The sequence below is a fragment of the Oncorhynchus mykiss genome, chromosome 4 (assembly GCF_057628025.1).
Source record: "Oncorhynchus mykiss isolate SJ-2025 chromosome 4, ASM5762802v1, whole genome shotgun sequence".
NCBI classification, from domain to species: Eukaryota; Metazoa; Chordata; class Actinopteri; order Salmoniformes; family Salmonidae; genus Oncorhynchus; species Oncorhynchus mykiss.
Window position 1 is genome coordinate 93546008 of NC_143025.1, and position 18993 is coordinate 93565000.

At 46.0% G+C, this 18993-nt stretch overlaps 1 protein-coding gene across 1 annotated transcript in view; it reads left to right on the forward strand.

Moving 5' to 3' along the window:
* The first annotated feature begins 10460 nt into the window (after positions 1-10460).
* ppp1r14c (protein phosphatase 1, regulatory (inhibitor) subunit 14C) overlaps positions 10461-18993 on the forward strand; it is a 36244-nt gene continuing 27711 nt past the window's right edge. Inside the window, exon 1 of the mRNA XM_036976422.2 lies at positions 10461-10894. Within this exon, the coding sequence (XP_036832317.1) occupies positions 10661-10894 (234 nt within the window). The 5' untranslated portion in view covers positions 10461-10660. The remainder of the gene's footprint in view (positions 10895-18993) is intronic.

Here is an 18993-nt window from a genome sequence, read left to right on the forward strand (position 1 = left end):
TAACCACTAGACTACCTGCCTCCTCTAACCAGTAGGCTACCTGCCTCCTCTAACCAGTAGGCTACCTGCCTCCTCTAACCACTAGGCTACCTGCCTCCTCTAACCACTAGGCTACCTGCCTCCTCTAACCACTAGGCTACCTGCCTCCTCTAACCACTAGGCTACCTGCCTCCTCTAACCACTAGGATACCTGCCTCCTCTAACCACTAGGCTACCTGCCGCCTCCTAACCACTAGGCTACCTGCCTCCTCTAACCACTAGGCTACCTATCTCCTCTAACCACTAGGCTACCTGCCTCCTCTAACCACTAGGCTACCTGCCTCCTCTAACCACTAGGCTACCTGCCTCCTCTAACCACTAGGTACCTGCCTCCTCTAACCACTAGGATACCTGCCTCCTCTAACCACTAGACTACCTGTCTCCTCTAACCACTAGGCTACCTGTCTCCTCTAACCACTAGACTACCTGTCTCCTCTAACCACTAGACTACCTGTCTCCTCTAACCACTAGACTACCTGTCTCCTCTAACCACTAGACTACCTGCCTCCTCTAACCACTAGACTACCTGCCTCCTCTAACCACTAGACTACCTGTCTCCTCTAACCACTAGGCTACCTGCCTCCTCTAACCACTAGGCTACCTGCCTCCTCTAACCACTAGGTACCTGCCTCCTCTAACCACTAGGATACCTGCCTCCTCTAACCACTAGACTGACTACCTGTCTCCTCTAACAGCTAGGCTACCTGCCTCCTCTAACCACTAGACTACCTGTCTCCTCTAACCACTAGGCTACCTGTCTCCTCTAACCACTAGACTACCTGTCTCCTCTAACCACTAGACTACCTGTCTCCTCTAACCACTAGACTACCTGTCTCCTCTAACCACTAGGTACCTGCCTCCTCTAACCACTAGACTACCTGCCTCCTCTAACCACTAGACTACCTGTCTCCTCTAACCACTAGGCTACCTGCCTCCTCTAACCACCAGGCTACCTGCCTCCTCTAACCACTAGGCTACCTGCCACCTCTAACCACTAGGCTACCTGCCTCCTCTAACCACTAGGCTACCTGCTGCCCTTCTAACCACTAGGCTACCTGCCTCTTCTAACCACTAGGCTACCCGCCTCCTCTAACCACTAGGATACCTGCCTCCTCTAACCACTAGGATACCTGCCTCCTCTAACCACTAGGCTACCTGCCTCCTCTAACCACTAGACTACCTGCCTCCTCTAACCACTAGACTACCTGCCTCCTCTAACCACTAGGCTACCTGTCTCCTCTAACCACTAGGCTACCTGCTGCCCTTCTAACCACTAGGCTACCTGCCTCTTCTAACCACTAGGCTACCCGCCTCCTCTAACCACTAGGATACCTGCCACCTCTATACTCTAACCACAAGGCTACCTGTCTCCTCTAACCACTAGGCTACCTGCCTCCTCTAACCACTAGGCTACCTGCCTCCTCTAACCACTAGGAGATGGTGGAGGGGGGAGATGGGGGAGGGGGATATGGGGGAGGGGGATATGGGGGAGGGGGAGATGGTCCAGATGATGGACATGTTGAAGGAGAGGAGGTCTGGGGTGGTGTAGAGCCATGGACAGGTATCCTGTTGTCGTGGTTTCTCCCCGTGTTACCATGGTAACAGTGTGCTACTCCTCCAGGACCTCCTTCTCCTCTAAAGAACTGTGAAAGCATCTTCTGGCCTGGAGAGAATCTGTTCACAAAGCTACCCCCTTCCTTATGGATAACATCTCTCCCACTCTCTCTCTCTCTCTGACCACCCAGCAGTCAAGTCCTGTGCTTTCTGTGCCCCAGTGGCATTTTAGTATTTTTGACCCTTCTCCCCGTCTTTCCTAAATGATTGTGTCCCGAGACCACAGGGCCAGTGGTGGGTCATACCATTATCTGACTGTCATGGGGAGGGGGACGGTGTGGCTAATAAGACTTCTTCTGAAATCAGCTGTAAAGTTTCCTAATCTAATACTTGAACAATTCCTTGTTGCTGTACACTTAATGGTTTGAATCCAAAATGGCTCCCTCACTTTCCATCATTCAGTCATGGTTTCTTCCTGACATTATCAGGATTAATTTAGAAGTGTTCGGAAAACATATTCTATTCTTACTTTCAATAAAAATGGATTCCCGAATGGCACAAGACATTATTCACTATTCAGTTCCTGTTGGACGTTAACCCAAAACGCAACCCAAAGGTTAGAGGCAACAACAAGACTAGCTACCATGCTCTCTCCCTTGTTATTGTTAAATGGTGAGAGCAGGTCAACGTAACCAAAAACACAAGAAACAAAAAACCCTTTAGCAGGAAATAGTTCACAAACTTTCTCACTATATAGGGAATAGGGTGTCATAGAGCCCTGGTCTAAAGTAGTGCCCTGCATAGGGAATAGGGTGTCATAGAGCCCTGGTCTAAAGTAGTGCCCTGCATAGGGAATAGGGTGTCATAGAGCCCTGGTCTAAAGTAGTGCCCTGCATAGGGAATAGGGTGTCATAGAGCCCTGGTCTAAAGTAGTGCCCTGCATAGGGAATAGGGTGTCATAGAGCCCTGGTCTAAAGTAGTGCCCTGCATAGGGAATAGGGTGTCATAGAGCCCTGGTCTAAAGTAGTGCCCTGCATAGGGAATAGGGTGTCATAGAGCCCTGGTCTAAAGTAGTGCCCTGCATAGGGAATAGGGTGTCATAGAGCCCTGGTCTAAAGTAGTGCCCTGCATAGGGAATAGGGTGTCATAGAGCCCTGGTCTAAAGTAGTGCCCTGCATAGGGAATAGGGTGTCATAGAGCCCTGGTCTAAAGTAGTGCCCTGCATAGGGAATAGGGTGCCATAGAGCCCTGGTCTAAAGTAGTGCCCTGCATAGGGAATAGGGTGCCATAGAGCCCTGGTCTAAAGTAGTGCCCTGCATAGGGAATAGGGTGTCATAGAGCCCTGGTCTAAAGTAGTGCCCTGCATAGGGAATAGGGTGTCATTGAGCCCTGGTCTAAAGCAGTGCCCTGCATAGGGAATAGGGTGTCATAGAGCCCTGGTCTAAAGTAGTGCCCTGCATAGGGAATAGGGTGTCATTGAGCCCTGGTCTAAAGTAGTGCCCTGCATAGGGAATAGGGTGTCATTGAGCCCTGGTCTAAAGTAGTGCCCTGCATAGGGAATAGGGTGCCATAGAGCCCTGGTCTAAAGTAGTGCCCTGCATAGGGAATAGGGTGCCATAGAGCCCTGGTCTAAAGTAGTGCCCTGCATAGGGAATAGGGTGTCATAGAGCCCTGGTCTAAAGTAGTGCCCTGCATAGGGAATAGGGTGTCATTGAGCCCTGGTCTAAAGCAGTGCCCTGCATAGGGAATAGGGTGTCATAGAGCCCTGGTCTAAAGTAGTGCCCTGCATAGGGAATAGGGTGTCATAGAGCCCTGGTCTAAAGTAGTGCCCTGCATAGGGAATAGGGTGTCATAGAGCCCTGGTCTAAAGTAGTGCCCTGCATAGGGAATAGGGTGTCATTGAGCCCTGGTCTAAAGTAGTGCCCTGCATAGGGAATAGGGTGTCATAGAGCCCTGGTCTAAAGTAGTGCCCTGCATAGGGAATAGGGTGCCATAGAGCCCTGGTCTAAAGTAGTGCCCTGCATAGGGAATAGGGTGTCATAGAGCCCTGGTCTAAAGTAGTGCCCTGCATAGGGAATAGGGTGTCATTGAGCCCTGGTCTAAAGTAGTGCCCTGCATAGGGAATAGGGTGCCATAGAGCCCTGGTCTAAAGTAGTGCCCTGCATAGGGAATAGGGTGTCATAGAGCCCTGGTCTAAAGTAGTGCCCTGCATAGGGAATAGGGTGCCTTTTGGGCCTTAGCCATAGTTGGATGATGGGTGGGGAGGGCTGAGGTTAAGTTAAACAAAGCACTACTGTTTCCTTTCAGTAAAAGACGAATAGTGTGTAGACTGCTGAGGTATTTCCATGCTTAGTGCTACAATTATAATAATTAGATACATCTAAAGATGAAATGTTCTTCTGTAGAGGCTTGAACACATCTCCTCTCCGTTTTTATTTCTACGACGATTGATTGACCTCCAAACCCAAAGATCCCACCCGTGTCACATCGTGTGAGTGATTCGATTGGCTCCTCTCTTAAAGCTGCACATGGTTGTTGGCTTTCCCTTCAGCCAATCAGCAGGCTTGGAGGACCTCCCCTCCTATACCATAGGCGCCTTCCACTCCCTTTGGAGGGTTTTGTACCAAAGCATTAAGGAAGGGGATGGATGGATGGATGAGTTTGTTGTTTTGGACAAATTATTGGGATAATGAACTGTCGTTGACCCTTGACATTTCTATGCATTCTAAAAAATAACTTGATCCAATAATTTATGATTGTTTAATGATCTTATCCATAGAGGTGCTGAGGATGCTGCAACACGCCCTAATTAATAACATTGTTATATATATATATATATATAAAGTTTGTCAAAGCAAGTGGTGGTTACTACATGATTCCATACGTGGTATTTCATAGTTTTGATGTTTTGATGTCTATAATGTACAAAATAGTAAAATAAAAATAAAAAATATAAAAATATTTAGTTTCGCTCTGTGTGAGCGAATCAAAATAGCCTGTAGCCTCGGAGAGAAAATGTCAGCACTCCTACCCCGTAAACATCTCACTCCTACCCCGTAAACATCTCACTCCTACCCCGTAAACATCTCACTCCTACCCCGTAAACATCTCACTCCTACCCCGTAAACATCTCACTCCTACCCCGTAAACATCTCACTCCTACCCCGTAAACATCTTCCTGCCCTGATCGTATTTATGATCAAACAAGTTACTGCTGCTGCTACTAATGGCGCGTGTTCGCCTGATCAGAGGGCGAGGCGGCTCGGTGAATGTTGTCGGTCACCACAGTAAACCCGTTCTACTAGTGATAAACAGAACAGATATGCATTCCCAACGTGTCAGACACACAGCTGGTTTGAAGAGATCCGTTTGAGCAAGGCGAGGCACAGAATCGATGATCTTCATCACATAATGTTTCCATTACACCGTCATCTGTGATGCACGGTGATTTGTAGATCAGTGATTCTGCGCAGTCTGACTGCAATGTAGTCCATCTCAAGCACTCGGTGAACAGTCTGCCGTGGTAAACAGTCTACCGTGGTGAACAGTCTACCGTGGTGAACAGTCTACCGTGGTGAACAGTCTGCCGTGGTGAACAGTCTGCCGTAGTCAACAGTCTGCCGCGGTAAACAGTCTGCGAAATGTCTGCCGTGGTGAACAGTCTACCGTGGTGAACAGTCTACCGTGGTGAACAGTCTGCCGTAGTCAACAGTCTACCGTGGTGAACAGTCTGCCGTAGTCAACAGTCTGCCGCGGTAAACAGTCTGCGAAATGTCTGCCGTGGTGAACAGTCTGCCGTAGTCAAGTCTGCCGTAGTAAACAGTCTACCGTGGTGAACAGTCTGCTGTGGTGAACAGTCTGCCGTAGTAAACAGTCTGCCGTAGTAAACAGTCTACCGTGGTGAACAGTCTACCGTGGTGAACAGTCTACCGTGGTGAACAGTCTACCGTGGTGAACAGTCTGCCGTAGTCAACAGTCTACCGTGGTGAACAGTCTGCCGCGGTAAACAGTCTGCGAAATGTCTGCCGTGGTGAACAGTCTGCCGTAGTCAAGTCTGCCGTAGTAAACAGTCTACCATGGTGAACAGTCTGCCGTGGTGAACAGTCTGCCGTGGTGAACAGTCTGCCGTGGTGAACAGTCTGCCGTAGTAAACAGTCTGCCGTAGTAAACAGTCTACCGTGGTGAACAGTCTACCGTGGTGAACAGTCTACCGTGGTGAACAGTCTGCCGTAGTCAACAGTCTACCGTGGTGAACAGTCTGCCGCGGTGAACAGTCTGCCGTAGTCAACAGTCTACCGTGGTGAACAGTCTGCCGCGGTGAACAGTCTGCCGCGGTAAATAGTCTGCCGCGGTGAACAGTCTGCCGCAATATGTTGACGTCATTCTGTCTTGTCCAGGGCAATATGTTGACGTCATGCTGTCTTGTCCAGGGCAATATGTTGACGTCATTCTGTCTTGTCCTGGGCAATATGTTGACGTCATGCTGTCTTGTCCTGGGCAATATGTTGACGTCATGCTGTCTTGTCCAGGGCAATATGTTGATGTCATTCTGTCTTGTCCAGGGCAATATGTTGATGTCATTCTGTCTTGTCCAGGGCAATATGTTGATGTCATTCTGTCTTGTCCAGGGCAATATGTTGACGTCATGCTGTCTTGTCCTGGGCAATATGTTGATGTCATTCTGTCTTGTCCAGGGCAATATGTTGATGTCATTCTGTCTTGTCCTGGGCAATATGTTGATGTCATTCTGTCTTGTCCAGGGCAATATGTTGATGTCATTCTGTCTTGTCCTGGGCAATATGTTGATGTCATTCTGTCTTGTCCTGGGCAATATGTTGATGTCATTCTGTCTTGTCCAGGGCAATATGTTGATGTCATTCTGTCTTGTCCAGGGCAATATGTTGATGTCATTCTGTCTTGTCCAGGGCAATATGTTGATGTCATTCTGTCTTGTCCTGGGCAATATGTTGATGTCATTCTGTCTTGTCCAGGGCAATATGTTGATGTCATTCTGTCTTGTCCTGGGCAATATGTTGACGTCATGCTGTCTTGTCCTGGGCAATATGTTGACATCATGCTGTCTTGTCCTGGGCAATATGTTGACATCATGCTGTCTTGTCCTGGGCAATATGTTGACATCATGCTGTCTTGTCCTGGGCAATATGTTGACGTCATGCTGTCTTGTCCTGGGCAATATGTTGACATCATGCTGTCTTGTCCTGGGCAATATGTTGACGTCATCACGTCGACCATATTTGGGCCCGACCATTACATCATATTTAACTGTCTACATCCCATGAACACTCCATATCCTACACAGGAGGCAGTCTACATGTATTTTTTTTGAAGGAATTAACATGAAGAACCTATAAATACTTATCAATATATAGATATTGTATTATGTATAAATTACAGAGTGTATATTTGACTAAGACCACAAATCAACAGTCCTTCACTGAGAAGAAGGAATGGGTGTGGAACCATATCGAGTTCTGTAAAGGACTCCATTTTGTCGGTCTCCATAGTTACCCAACTGTTCTGTCTGTATATGTCAATAAAGCAAATGAATGTTATCTGGAAGATGTGAGTTTGTCAGAATTTGTCTTCTCAGTTTGAGAATTTTTCTGATGTTATTACACATTCGACCATCAGAGGGCAGACTAAACCACAACCTACGTGCGTGGGTGCGTACATGCGCTGTGGTTATATAGCCCGGTTGGGGAGAAGCACAGAGCTCTGATTGGGGACAGAATTACTTTAGAGCGTTTGTGATCATCTTATATAAGCTCGGGTATTAATGACAGTCTCCCTCAGCTCTTTGCTGCCTTTGGGAGAGGACAGGGTCTGCAGAGAGATGGATCGGTCCAAGTTAAACCTACAGGGAGACAGGGATGTGTCTGTCCCAAATTGCACTAGTTCCTTTCCGCTTCATAGGGAACGGGGTGTCATTTGAGATGCTGCCTTGGTTAGTAGGAAGACTGTGGGGGGCTGGGTAGGTAACCCCAACAACAGACTCCACTTTAAAATGTATAAATCACTAATCATTTATAGTCTAAGCAAAAGTTGAGGGTGGAAAAATATACACAACAAGATGATATATAAACTCAACATGTAAATTGTTGGTCCCGTGTTTCATGAGCTGAAATAAAAGATCCCAGAAATGTTCCATTTGCACAAAAAGCTTATTTCTCTCAAATGTTGTGCACAAATTTGTTTACATCCCTGTTAGTGAGCATTTCTCCTTTTACCAAGATAATCCATCCACCTGACAGGTGTGGTATATCAAGAAGCTGATTTAAACAGCATGGTCATTACATAGGTGCACCTTGTGCTGGAGACAATAAAAGGCAACTCTCAAATGTGCAGTTTTGTCACACAACACAATGCTAGAGATGTCTCAAGTTTTGAGGGAGCGTGTAATTGGCGTGCTGACTTCAGGAATGTCCAGCGGAGCTGTTGCCAGAGAATTTAATGTTAATTTCTCTACCATAAGCCGCCTCCAACGTCGTTTTGGAGAATTTGGCAGTACGTCCAACCGGCCCCACAACCGCTGACCATGTGTAACCACGCCAGTCCAGGACCTCCACATCAGGCTTCTTCACCTGCGGGATCGTCTTGAGACCAGCCGCCCGGGCAGCTGATGAAACTGAGGGGGTATTTCTGTCTGTAATAAAGCTATTTTGTGTGGAAAAATTAATTCTGATTGGCTGGGCCTGGCTCCCCAGTGGGTGGGCCTATGCCCTTTCAGGTGAAATCCCTAGATTAGGGCCTAATGAATTTTTTTTTCAATTGACTGATTTCCTTATACGAATTAACTCCGTAAAATCGTTGAAATTATTGCATGTTGCTTATTCTATTTTTGTTCATTATAAGTGCCAGATCTAACCTGATCAATTTATCTGATCAAATATCATTTATCTGATCCAACCTGATCAAATATCTAAAGGTTGGGCCTTTCTAAAAGGCTTGATCAAGGTTAAAAGGTTTATCGAGCTTTAAACGCTGTTATTTGTTTTACATGCAGGTATTTGTTCCATCTCGGCACTAACACATTTGATTCAGCATAATGAATGGTTGGGTCCTTTTTTACAGTGTAATTATTTGTAATAACACGAACAAGCGTTGTTGTTAATTGTAATAACTCAATTACACTATAATAATAACATGGCAACTGGTGCTAATTGCAGTCTGTAATTACAAAAGTATAACAACGAATGCTTGTTACCTCGCTTGTTTCCACTAAATTTTCCCTAAATTCACCAATCAAGTGTTTTTAGTTTCTTCACTGCATTGCATTCAGTAATAACGATCACAATGTTGTCTTGTGGACAGATGCGCTGGGTGTCCCGAGATTACGGCAGGGTAGCCTAGTGGTTAGAGCGTTGGACTAGTAACCGGAAGGTTGCAAGTTCAAACCCCCGAGCTGACAAGGTACAAATCTGTCCTTCTGCCCCTGAATTGGCCATCATTGTAAATAAGAATTTGTTCTTAACTGACTTGCCTAGTTAAATAAAGGTAAAATTAAATTACACAGTCTCTAATTATGTTAATTACCCATGAACGCACACTCTTCGAAATGTCCGCTGAATGTTGTTGATAGAACTTGTACCATTTGCGTTAACTTGGTTTCACAAAAACCAGATCAGCTATAGGTCAAGCTGGGGTCTGGGGGGAAGATAACCAAATCAGATTACATGTCAAATCTGCACAAGTACAATGTAATTACTAGGTGTTACACGTGATTTAGCTAGGGGGGGGGAGGACGTCGGTGATCTTCAGGTCGGAGCTCTAGAAAGAGGCCAGAGTCCCCGACTTGGAAGTTGGATGACCGTTCAAAATGTATTTTCCCATTCAGAGCAAATTTTTTTTCAGAGTTCTCTGTTGTCTTGAACTGACTGAAGTCTGAGATTTCCAAGTTTCCAGTTGTCTTGAACACGGCAGAAGTCATACTGGATTGACAGCATGACCAATGTATTCAACCTTTTTCTGGCCCATGGTGTTGCATGTGAACGTTTATCCTTTTAAGGTTGGAAAAGAGACCCTAAAACCCAGACTTGGACCACACATCCACAACACTGAAAAGCAGGCTGCTTTGCAACGCTTGCAGTTAACCACAGATTCCATCCAAACCACTCATTATTGAATTTGTGTAATGTTTATATCCAATGGCCAATGAGCACCGGTACGTTTTATCTATAATTTCTCTTCATATGACAATAATTTTTAAAAGATTTGCCAGTAGATTGTCGACCTTGATTTATGACGATGTCTAGCTTGCTAGCTAAGATGCGCCATGTATTCATTTAACAATTTATAGGCATTGTGAACTCCTTTTTGCTATTGGGCCTGGGAATCATACTTCAGAACCCTTTGTTGCAGAGTTGTATCAATGAGGTGGGTAGTTTTTAATTGGTTTAACGCGTGTCACATCACATGATTTGTGGAGGCTGAAATGTGCAAGTGTAACCAGGGACCCTCTGCACACATCAACAACTGACACCCAGGAAGCATCGTTACCCATCGCTCCACAAAAGTGGCGGCCCTTGCAGAGCAAAGGGGAACCACTACTTCAAGGTCTCAGAGCAAGTGACGTCGCCGATTGAAACGCTATTTAGCGCGCACCACCGCTAACTAGCTAGCCGTTTCACATCCGTTACACAAGCTGAAAATAAATGTATGGATGCTATCTGAAACGTTAACATTTGTTTTAACATTCATTGTTACACCTCTGTAATTACAGACTGTAATTACCATCAGTTAGTTACAACTATGTATTATCACAATGAATTACACCGTAATAAGGACCCCTTTTAAAATGAAGTGTTGCCTAATGGGTAAATCCATCAGTGGTATTAGGCTGGCCGCTAGGCTATCAGACACATCATCACTGCCCTCCTCTGAGCGCGCTGTATTTTAAGTAGCAGGTGTTTTAAAAACGGTGTTCATTTCTTAGCCAGGCAGTACAGTAGCTCCCTCCGTCGCTTTCTCTCTCTCTCTCTCTCTCTCTCTCTCTTCTCTTCTCTCTCTCTCTCTCTCTCTCTCTCTCACACACACACAAAACACTGCAATGTCAGCCGCCAGCACCGAGACGAGCGCCCCGTTGCCTGCGGCCGCCAGCCGGGTGTTCTTCCAGCCGCTGGCCGGGGTAGGGTGCGCTGGGTCCGGACCCATGCCGCGGGACGACCCGGTCCAGAGGAAGCAGGGGAAAGTGACGGTGAAATACGACAGGAAGGAGCTGCGGAAGAGACTGATCTTGGAGGAGTGGATTATTGAACAACTGAGCGATCTGTACGACTGTGAGGTGAGGAGAGAAGGGCTTTCCCCCGACCTGGCTGGTGGTATAATATATTCCGTTGATTCCTCTGACTGTATGCTACAGTGTATTTATTATTGGTGATAGTAGGCTACTTTATAGTCTAGCATTCTGATGCATAATATTTCTGTAGGCAGTAGCAGTAAATAAACCTAAACGCCCACGATAGTCTAGTCTCCTCTCCACTGGGTACTCTCTTAGAAAAAAGGGTTCTAAAAAGGTCTCTTTGGCTGCCCCCATAGGATAACCTATTTTTTGGTTCCAGGTAGAACCTTTTTTTGGTTTCAGGTAGAACTATTTTGGGTTCCATGTAGAATTGTCTTTGGAAACGGTTTTACTCATGGGTGCAACTTTCACTGGGGACGGGGGGACATGCCCCCCCCCACATTCTAAAATAGCATTTTTGCCCCCCCCCCCCCCCCCCCCCCCCCCCCCCACACACACACACATTCTAAAATAGCCGTTTTGTCCCCCCCCCAGTTTTACCATTGTAATGTGATACAAAACGAGGCAACGGAGGGCTTTAGGACCATGCGGACGGCCACAGGCGGTCGGTCGGCTGTTTGTTTATCTGACTTGGAACTCAAGAGTTCTACCTGGAACCGAAAAGAGTTCTACCTGGAACCGAAAAGAGTTCTACCTGGAACCCGAAATTAGTTCTACCTGGAACCGAAAATAGTTCTACCTGGAACCGAAAAGAGTTCTACCTGGAACCGAAAAGAGTTCTACCTGGAACCGAAAAGAGTTCTACCTGGAACCGAAAATGGCACCTTTTTTTTTGTAGTATGTGCTTTATCATAGCGAGGCCTTTAAATGATGTGGGATCAATAGTGTCTGACCTGAAGATAGATGTCTCCCACTCACAACAGGCAACACAGTGTGTTTGAAAGTGGGCATTGCAAAAGGAGTGGGTGAATCAACAGCCATGTGTGTAAAATGAACACTCTATTATGGTTAGACCGCTCTTAGCCAGGTGCACCACGGGCCTGCTTAACGTTTACGTAGCAGGTTAAGATGACTAACGTGGCAGGTTAGGAGGATTAATGTAGCACGTTTAGGATAATTAAGTGGCAGGTTAGGAGACTGAGGTTAAGGTTAGGAAAAGGGATAGGGTTAAGCTTCACTAAAATGTTACACTTCTGTTGACCCGCCCACTTCTGTTGACCCGCCCACTTCTGTTGACCCGCCCACTTCTGTTGACCCTCCCACTTCTGTTGACCCTCCCACTTCTGTTGATCCTCCCACTTTTGTTGACCCTCCCACTTCTGTTGATCCTCCCACTTCTGTTGACCCTTCCACTTCTGTTGACCCTCCCACTTCTGTTGACCCTCCCACTTCTGTTGATCCTCCCACTTCTGTTGATCCTCCCACTTCTGTTGACCCTCCCACTTCTGTTGACCCTTCCACTTCTGTTGACCCTCCCACTTCTGTTGACCCTCCCACTTCTGTTGACTCACTCACCTTCAGATACACTCCATGTATACAGTTACCCAGGACTGTTTTTATGGGCGCTTTGGGTCGATTATTCAGCTCCCTTGCTGTCCCTGGTCTATTGTCCCCACTCCCCCCAGGCTGCAGTGTCTCTCTCTGGTCTATTGTCCCCACTCCCCCCAGGCTGCAGTGTCTCTTCCTGGGGAAGGCAGCAGCGCAGTGAGGGTGGAGCAGAACAGATGAATGACAGAGGTCATGAAAGACACCACACAGCTTAACGCCTCAGACTCCTTTTGTAGCCTAGTAGGTTACAATCTGCCAGGCTCACCTTTACAATCTGCCAAGCACACCTTTACAGTCTGCCAGGCCCACCTTTACAATCTGCCAAGCACACCTTTAGAATCTGCCAAGCACACCTTTACAATCTGCCAGGCCCACCTTTACAATCTGCCAAGCACATCTTTACAATCTGCCAAGCACACCTTTACAATCTGCCAAGCACACCTTTACAATCTGCCAGGCCCACCTTTACAATCTGCCAGGCCCACCTTTACAATCTGCCAAGCTCACCTTTACAATCTGCCAAGCTCACCTTTACAATCTGCCAGGCTCACCTTTACAATCTGCCAAGCCCACCTTTACAATCTGCCAAGCACACCTTTACAATCTGCCAAGCACACCTTTACAATCTGCCAAGCACACCTTTACAATCTACCAGGCTCACCTTTACAATCTGCCAAGCCCACCTTTACAATCTGCCAAGCACACCTTTGCAATCTGCCAAGCACACCTTTGCAATCTGCCAAGCACACCTTTGCAATCTGCCAAGCACACCTTTACAATCTGCCAAGCACACCTTTACAATCATAGAAAAGTGGTCTGTCAGTAGGCCTAAAGAGAGACGGACGGACAGACGGACAGACATAGAGAGACAGACGGACAGACATAGAGAGACAGACGGACAGACATAGAGAGACGGACGGACAGAGACAGACAGACATAGAGACAGACAGACATAGAGACAGACAGACATAGAGACAGACAGACATAGAGAGACAGACAGACATAGAGACAGACAGACATAGAGAGACAGGGACAGACCGACAAACAGACATACAGACAGGGACAGACCGACATAGAGACAGATGGACATAGAGACAGATGGACATACCGACAGACAGGGACAGATCGACATTGTCCGAAGTCGTCTTTTGGACTGTTTTACAGGACATTGTCTTGTGTTTTGGGGGTGTGATTTGGTGTTTTGGGGATGTGATTTGGTGTTATGGGGATGTGATTTGGTGTTTTGGGGATGTGATTTGGTGTTATGGGGATGTGATTTGGTGTTTTGGGGATGTGATTTGGTGTTTTGGGGACGTGATTTGGTGTTTTGGGGACGTGATTTGGTGTTTTGGGGATGTGATTTGGTGTTTTGGGGATGTGATTTGGTGTTATGGGGATGTGATTTGGTGTTATGGGGATGTGATTTGGTGTTATGGGGATGTGATTTGGTGTTTTGGGGATGTGATTTGGTGTTTTGGGGACGTGATTTGGTGTTTTGGGGATGTGATTTGGTGTTTTGGGGATGTGATTTGGTGTTATGGGGATGTGATTTGGTGTTTTGGGGACGTGATTTGGTGTTTTGGGGATGTGATTTGGTGTTTTGGGGATGTGATTTGGTGTTTTGGGGATGTGATTTGGTGTTATGGGGATGTGATTTGGTGTTATGGGGATGTTATTTGGTGTCCTGAGCTTCCCAATGTGTTTGTTTTCCTGGAAAGGTTTTAAAATAATCATCTCCCATCCTACTCACTGAGATTAAATGAGCAGGGGGCCCCTACGCAATGCTGGAATCCACATCAAATCTGTTTTAATTCATTCGTAATGTCAACCCGAATAGTTTAGAATGATATGTTTTCAGTTTCTAAAAGAAAATACTGATTTGAAGGAAGGGTTAACGTCAGGTAGGTTAGATGGTAATACTGTGTCTATAGCCTCCTCTGGTATGGGGTTCTAATACTGTGTCTATAGTCTCCTCTGGTATGGGGTTCTAATACTGTGTCTATAGTCTCCTCTGGTATGGGGTTGTAATACTGTGTCTATAGCCTCCTCTGGTATGGGGTTCTAATACTGTGTCTATAGTCTCCTCTGGTATGGGGTTGTAATACTGTGTCTATAGTCTCCTCTGGTATGGGGTTGTAATACTGTGTCTATAGTCTCCTCTGGTATGGGGTTGTAATACTGTGTCTATAGTCTCCTCTGGTATGGGGTTCTAATACTGTGTCTGTGGGTTCCTCTGGTATGGGGTTGTAATACTGTGTCTATAGTCTCCTCTGGTATGGGGTTCTAATACTGTGTCTGTGGGTTCCTCTGGTATGGGGTGGTAATACTGTGTCTATAGCCTCCTCTGGTATGGGGTTCTAATACTGTGTCTATAGTCTCCTCTGGTATGGGGTTCTAATACTGTGTCTATAGTCTCCTCTGGTATGGGGTTCTAATACTGTGTCTATAGCCTCCTCTGGTATGGGGTTCTAATACTGTGTCTATAGTCTCCTCTGGTATGGGGTTCTAATACTGTGTCTATAGTCTCCTCTGGTATGGGGTTCTAATACTGTGTCTATAGCCTCCTCTGGTATGGGGTTCTAATACTGTGTCTATAGTCTCCTCTGGTATGGGGTTCTAATACTGTGTCTATAGTCTCCTCTGGTATGGGGTTCTAATACTGTGTCTATAGTCTCCTCTGGTATGGGGTTCTAATACTGTGTCTATAGTCTCCTCTGGTATGGGGTGGTAATACTGTGTCTATAGTCTCCTCTGGTATGGGGTTCTAATACTGTGTCTATAGTCTCCTCTGGTATGGGGTTCTAATACTGTGTCTATAGTCTCCTCTGGTATGGGGTTCTAATACTGTGTCTATAGTCTCCTCTGGTATGGGGTTCTAATACTGTGTCTTTAGCCTCCTCTGGTATGGGGTTGCCTCCTCTGGTATGGGGTTCTAATACTGTGTCTGTGTTTCTGTGATGTTGTTGGTTCTTCTTAACCCTTCTGGTCCGGTAGATGGTATTGAACAAGACATTGAAATGCTTTCTCAGGTGCTCACCGACGATTGGTGGGTTCTTTAACATTTAAAGAGCTGAGAATGTGTGTGTGTGTGTGTGTTCTCCGTATCATGCAGTATGCTGCCCAAGCAGAGAAAGGGGGGATGGGGCTAGGAGAAGAGGAGAAGAGGAAGAATGGAGGAAAGAAGGGCAGTGGGTTAAAGAATGACATGCTGATGTTGTGCTTCTCTCCGTCAACCAATCAGCTCCTCTCGCTCTGACCTCCTTCCCTTAGTGACACACAGCAGTCTGTCATCACAGAGGTATGACGGGCTGTGTGTGTGTGTGACAGCGAGCGTGTCTTTGTGTGTTTTCTGCCAGCCAGAACAGACATGGGGTTGGGGTCTGTGTAATGAGTGTGTGTGTCCTCATTGCTCGCTTCATAGATCCCTGCGCCAATAAGAGCCAGTCAGAGTTAACACAGCTGCAGCAGTCAGAGAGAGAGAGAGAGAGCCCAGCTAGCACATGTGGTTCCTTGGAAGTTGTGGGAAGGTATATTTTTGGTTTCACATTGGTTGTGGGGAAGGAAGCCGTACGTTTCCTGACTGGTAAAATAGAATGTTTTACTGGGAGGTTTTATTGCTGCTCTGAGAGCGGAAGTTAAAGGTTATTTTGAGGTTTTTGAGTAAATTCCTTCACTGAATGTTTCAATAATAATTTTAATAGCAACAATGTAGTTTCTTTATTGTGGCACGGCATCAGTGGGATTTTAACCTGTGGTCTTCTGTTTTCTATTCACGGAATGAGTCCGCTGTGTCACCAGGATGGACGCCATGTTTCTTTACTGTGGCACGGCATCAGTGGGATTTTAACCTGTGGTCTTCTGTTTTCTATCCATGTGGAATGAGTCCGCTGTGTCACCAGGATGGACGCCATGTTTCTTTACTGTGGCACGGCATCAGTGGGATTTTAACCTGTGGTCTTCTGTTTTCTATCCATGTGGAATGAGTCCGCTGTGTCACCAGGATGGACGCCATGTTTCTCTACTCTATAAACAGACCCCATTCCAAAGGAAACTAGCACTCATTAAGATCAGGTCTGGCCAAATAGTGGACTCGGCCAACCCACCTGAACACACTTAACAAGATAGAAGATAGAGAGAGGTTTTTTTTTGACACTGAGAATGGAATGTACATGTTTTTAAATAACATTCTTAGAATGTTCTCTGAACATTCCACATGTCAAACCAGTTGGAGAACATTCCTTTAAAACATGACCAAAATGTCAAATGAAATGTAACCGTGTTTGAACGTTTAGGAAACGTTCTGTTAAAGTAATGAAATACCAAGAAAATAACCTTTTTTTGTTGTTGTTGTTGTTGTCAAGTTCATTAAATGTGCTGAGAATGTTCCTGCGTCATTCCCAGAATGCTTTGGGAAGGTTGTATGCAAAGTAACCATAAGACAGCCCCACACTCACCAAGCTCTAACAAACACATAGTTCTCAGAACGTTATGTTCTAGCTGAGAGAGAAAGAGAGAAACCTTGATATTTGACTAAATTACCTGGAAGGATTCTTACTACCAAGGACTCTCCAGAACGAGCTGAATGCTCGCCTCGAGGCAAGTTCTGGAGGAGTTCCAGACGACGGTGTGATCTCAAGCAACACTGAACCATGCATGACAGCACCAGTTGTTCCAGACGACTGTGTGCTCTTTCTCTCCGCAGGCAATGTGAGTAAGCCCTCTAAACAGGTTAACATTCACAAGGCCTTGGGGCCAGATGGATTACCAGGATGCGTACTCAGACCAGCTGGCAGGTGTCTTCACATAACATTTTCAACCCCTCCCTGACCCAGTCTGTTATACCTACATGTTTCAAGCAGACCTCCATAGTCCCACAGCCCAAGGACACCAAGGTAACCTCCCTAAATGACTATCAACCCGTAGCACTCACATCTATAGCCGTGAAATGCTTTGAAAGACTGGTCAACATCAACACCATCATCCACTCCCACAATGCCTTCACCCACTTGGACTAGAGGAATACCTACGTAAGAATACTGTTCATTGACTACAGCTCAGCGTTCAACACCATAGTCCCCTCCAAGCTCATCCCCAAGCTTGGGACTCTGGGACTGAACCCCTCCCTCTGCAACTGTATCCTGGACTTCCTGATGGGCCTCCGCCAGGTGGGGAGGGAAGGTAAAAACACATCCGCCATTTTCATTTTTAAAATTTAACCCTTCATTTACCAGGTACTTACTGACCATCAACACGGGGGCCTCTCATCTGCTGATGTAAAAAGGGCTTTATAAATACATTTGATTGATTGATTACTTAGTCCCTTCCTGTACTCCCTGTTCACCCACGACTGAGTGGCCGTGCACGACTCCAACACACATTCTTATTTTCAATGACGGCCTAGGAACGTTCTGCCTGACAGATTTTTACCTTGTCAGCTCGGGGGATCCAATCTTACAGTTAACTAGTCCAACGCTCTAACCACCTGATTACATTGCACTCCACGAGGAGCCTGCATGTTACGCAAATGCAGTAAGCCAAGGTAAGTTGCTAGCTAGCATTAAACTTATCTTATAAAAAACAATCATTCAACGACTGTCGTTGCTCCAATGTGTACCTAACCATAAACATCAATGCCTTTCTTAAAATCAATACACAAGTATATATTTTTAAACCTGCATATTTAGCTAAAAGAAATCCAGTTTAGCAGGCAATATTAACAAAGTGAAATTGTGTCACTTCTCTTGCGTTCATTGCACACAGTCAGGATATATGCAACAGTTTGGGCAGCCTGGCGCGCTGCGAACTAATTTGCCAGAATTTTACGTAATTATGACATAACATTGAAGGTTGTGCAATGTAACAAGAATATTTAGACTTAGCGATGCCACCCGTTAGTTAAAATACCGAACAGTTCTGTATTTCACTGAAATAATAAACGTTTTGTTTTCGAGACGATAGTTTCCGGATTCAACCATATTAATGTTTTATTTATTTTATTTGACCTTAATTTAATTTAATTCTTATTTTCAATGACGGCCTAGGAACAGTGGGTTAACTGCCTGTTCAGGGGCAGAATGACAGATTTGTACCTTGTCAGCTCGGGGATTTGAACTTGCAACCTTCCGGTTACTAATGACCTAAGGCCCGTATTTCTATGTGTTATCATGTTATAACTAAGTCTTTGATTTGATAGAGCAGTCTGACTGAGCGGTGGTAGGCAGCAGCAGGCTCGTAAGCATTCATTCAAACAGCACTTTCGTGCGTTTTGCCAGCAGCTCTTCATTGTGCGTCAAGCATTGCGCTGTTTATGACTTCAAGCCTATCAACTCTCGAGATGAGGCTTGTGTAAACGATGTGAAATGGCTAGCTAGTTAGTGGGGTGCACGCTAATAGTGTTTCAAACGTCACTCGCTTTGAGCCTTCTAGTAGTTGTTCCCCTTGCTCTGCATGGGTAATGCTGCTTCGAGGGTGGCTGTTGTCGTTGTGTTCCTGGTTCGAGCCCAGGGAGGAGCGAGGAGAGGGACGGAAGCTATACTGTTACACTGGCAATACTAAAGTGCCTATAAGAACATCAAATAGTCAAAAGTACATGA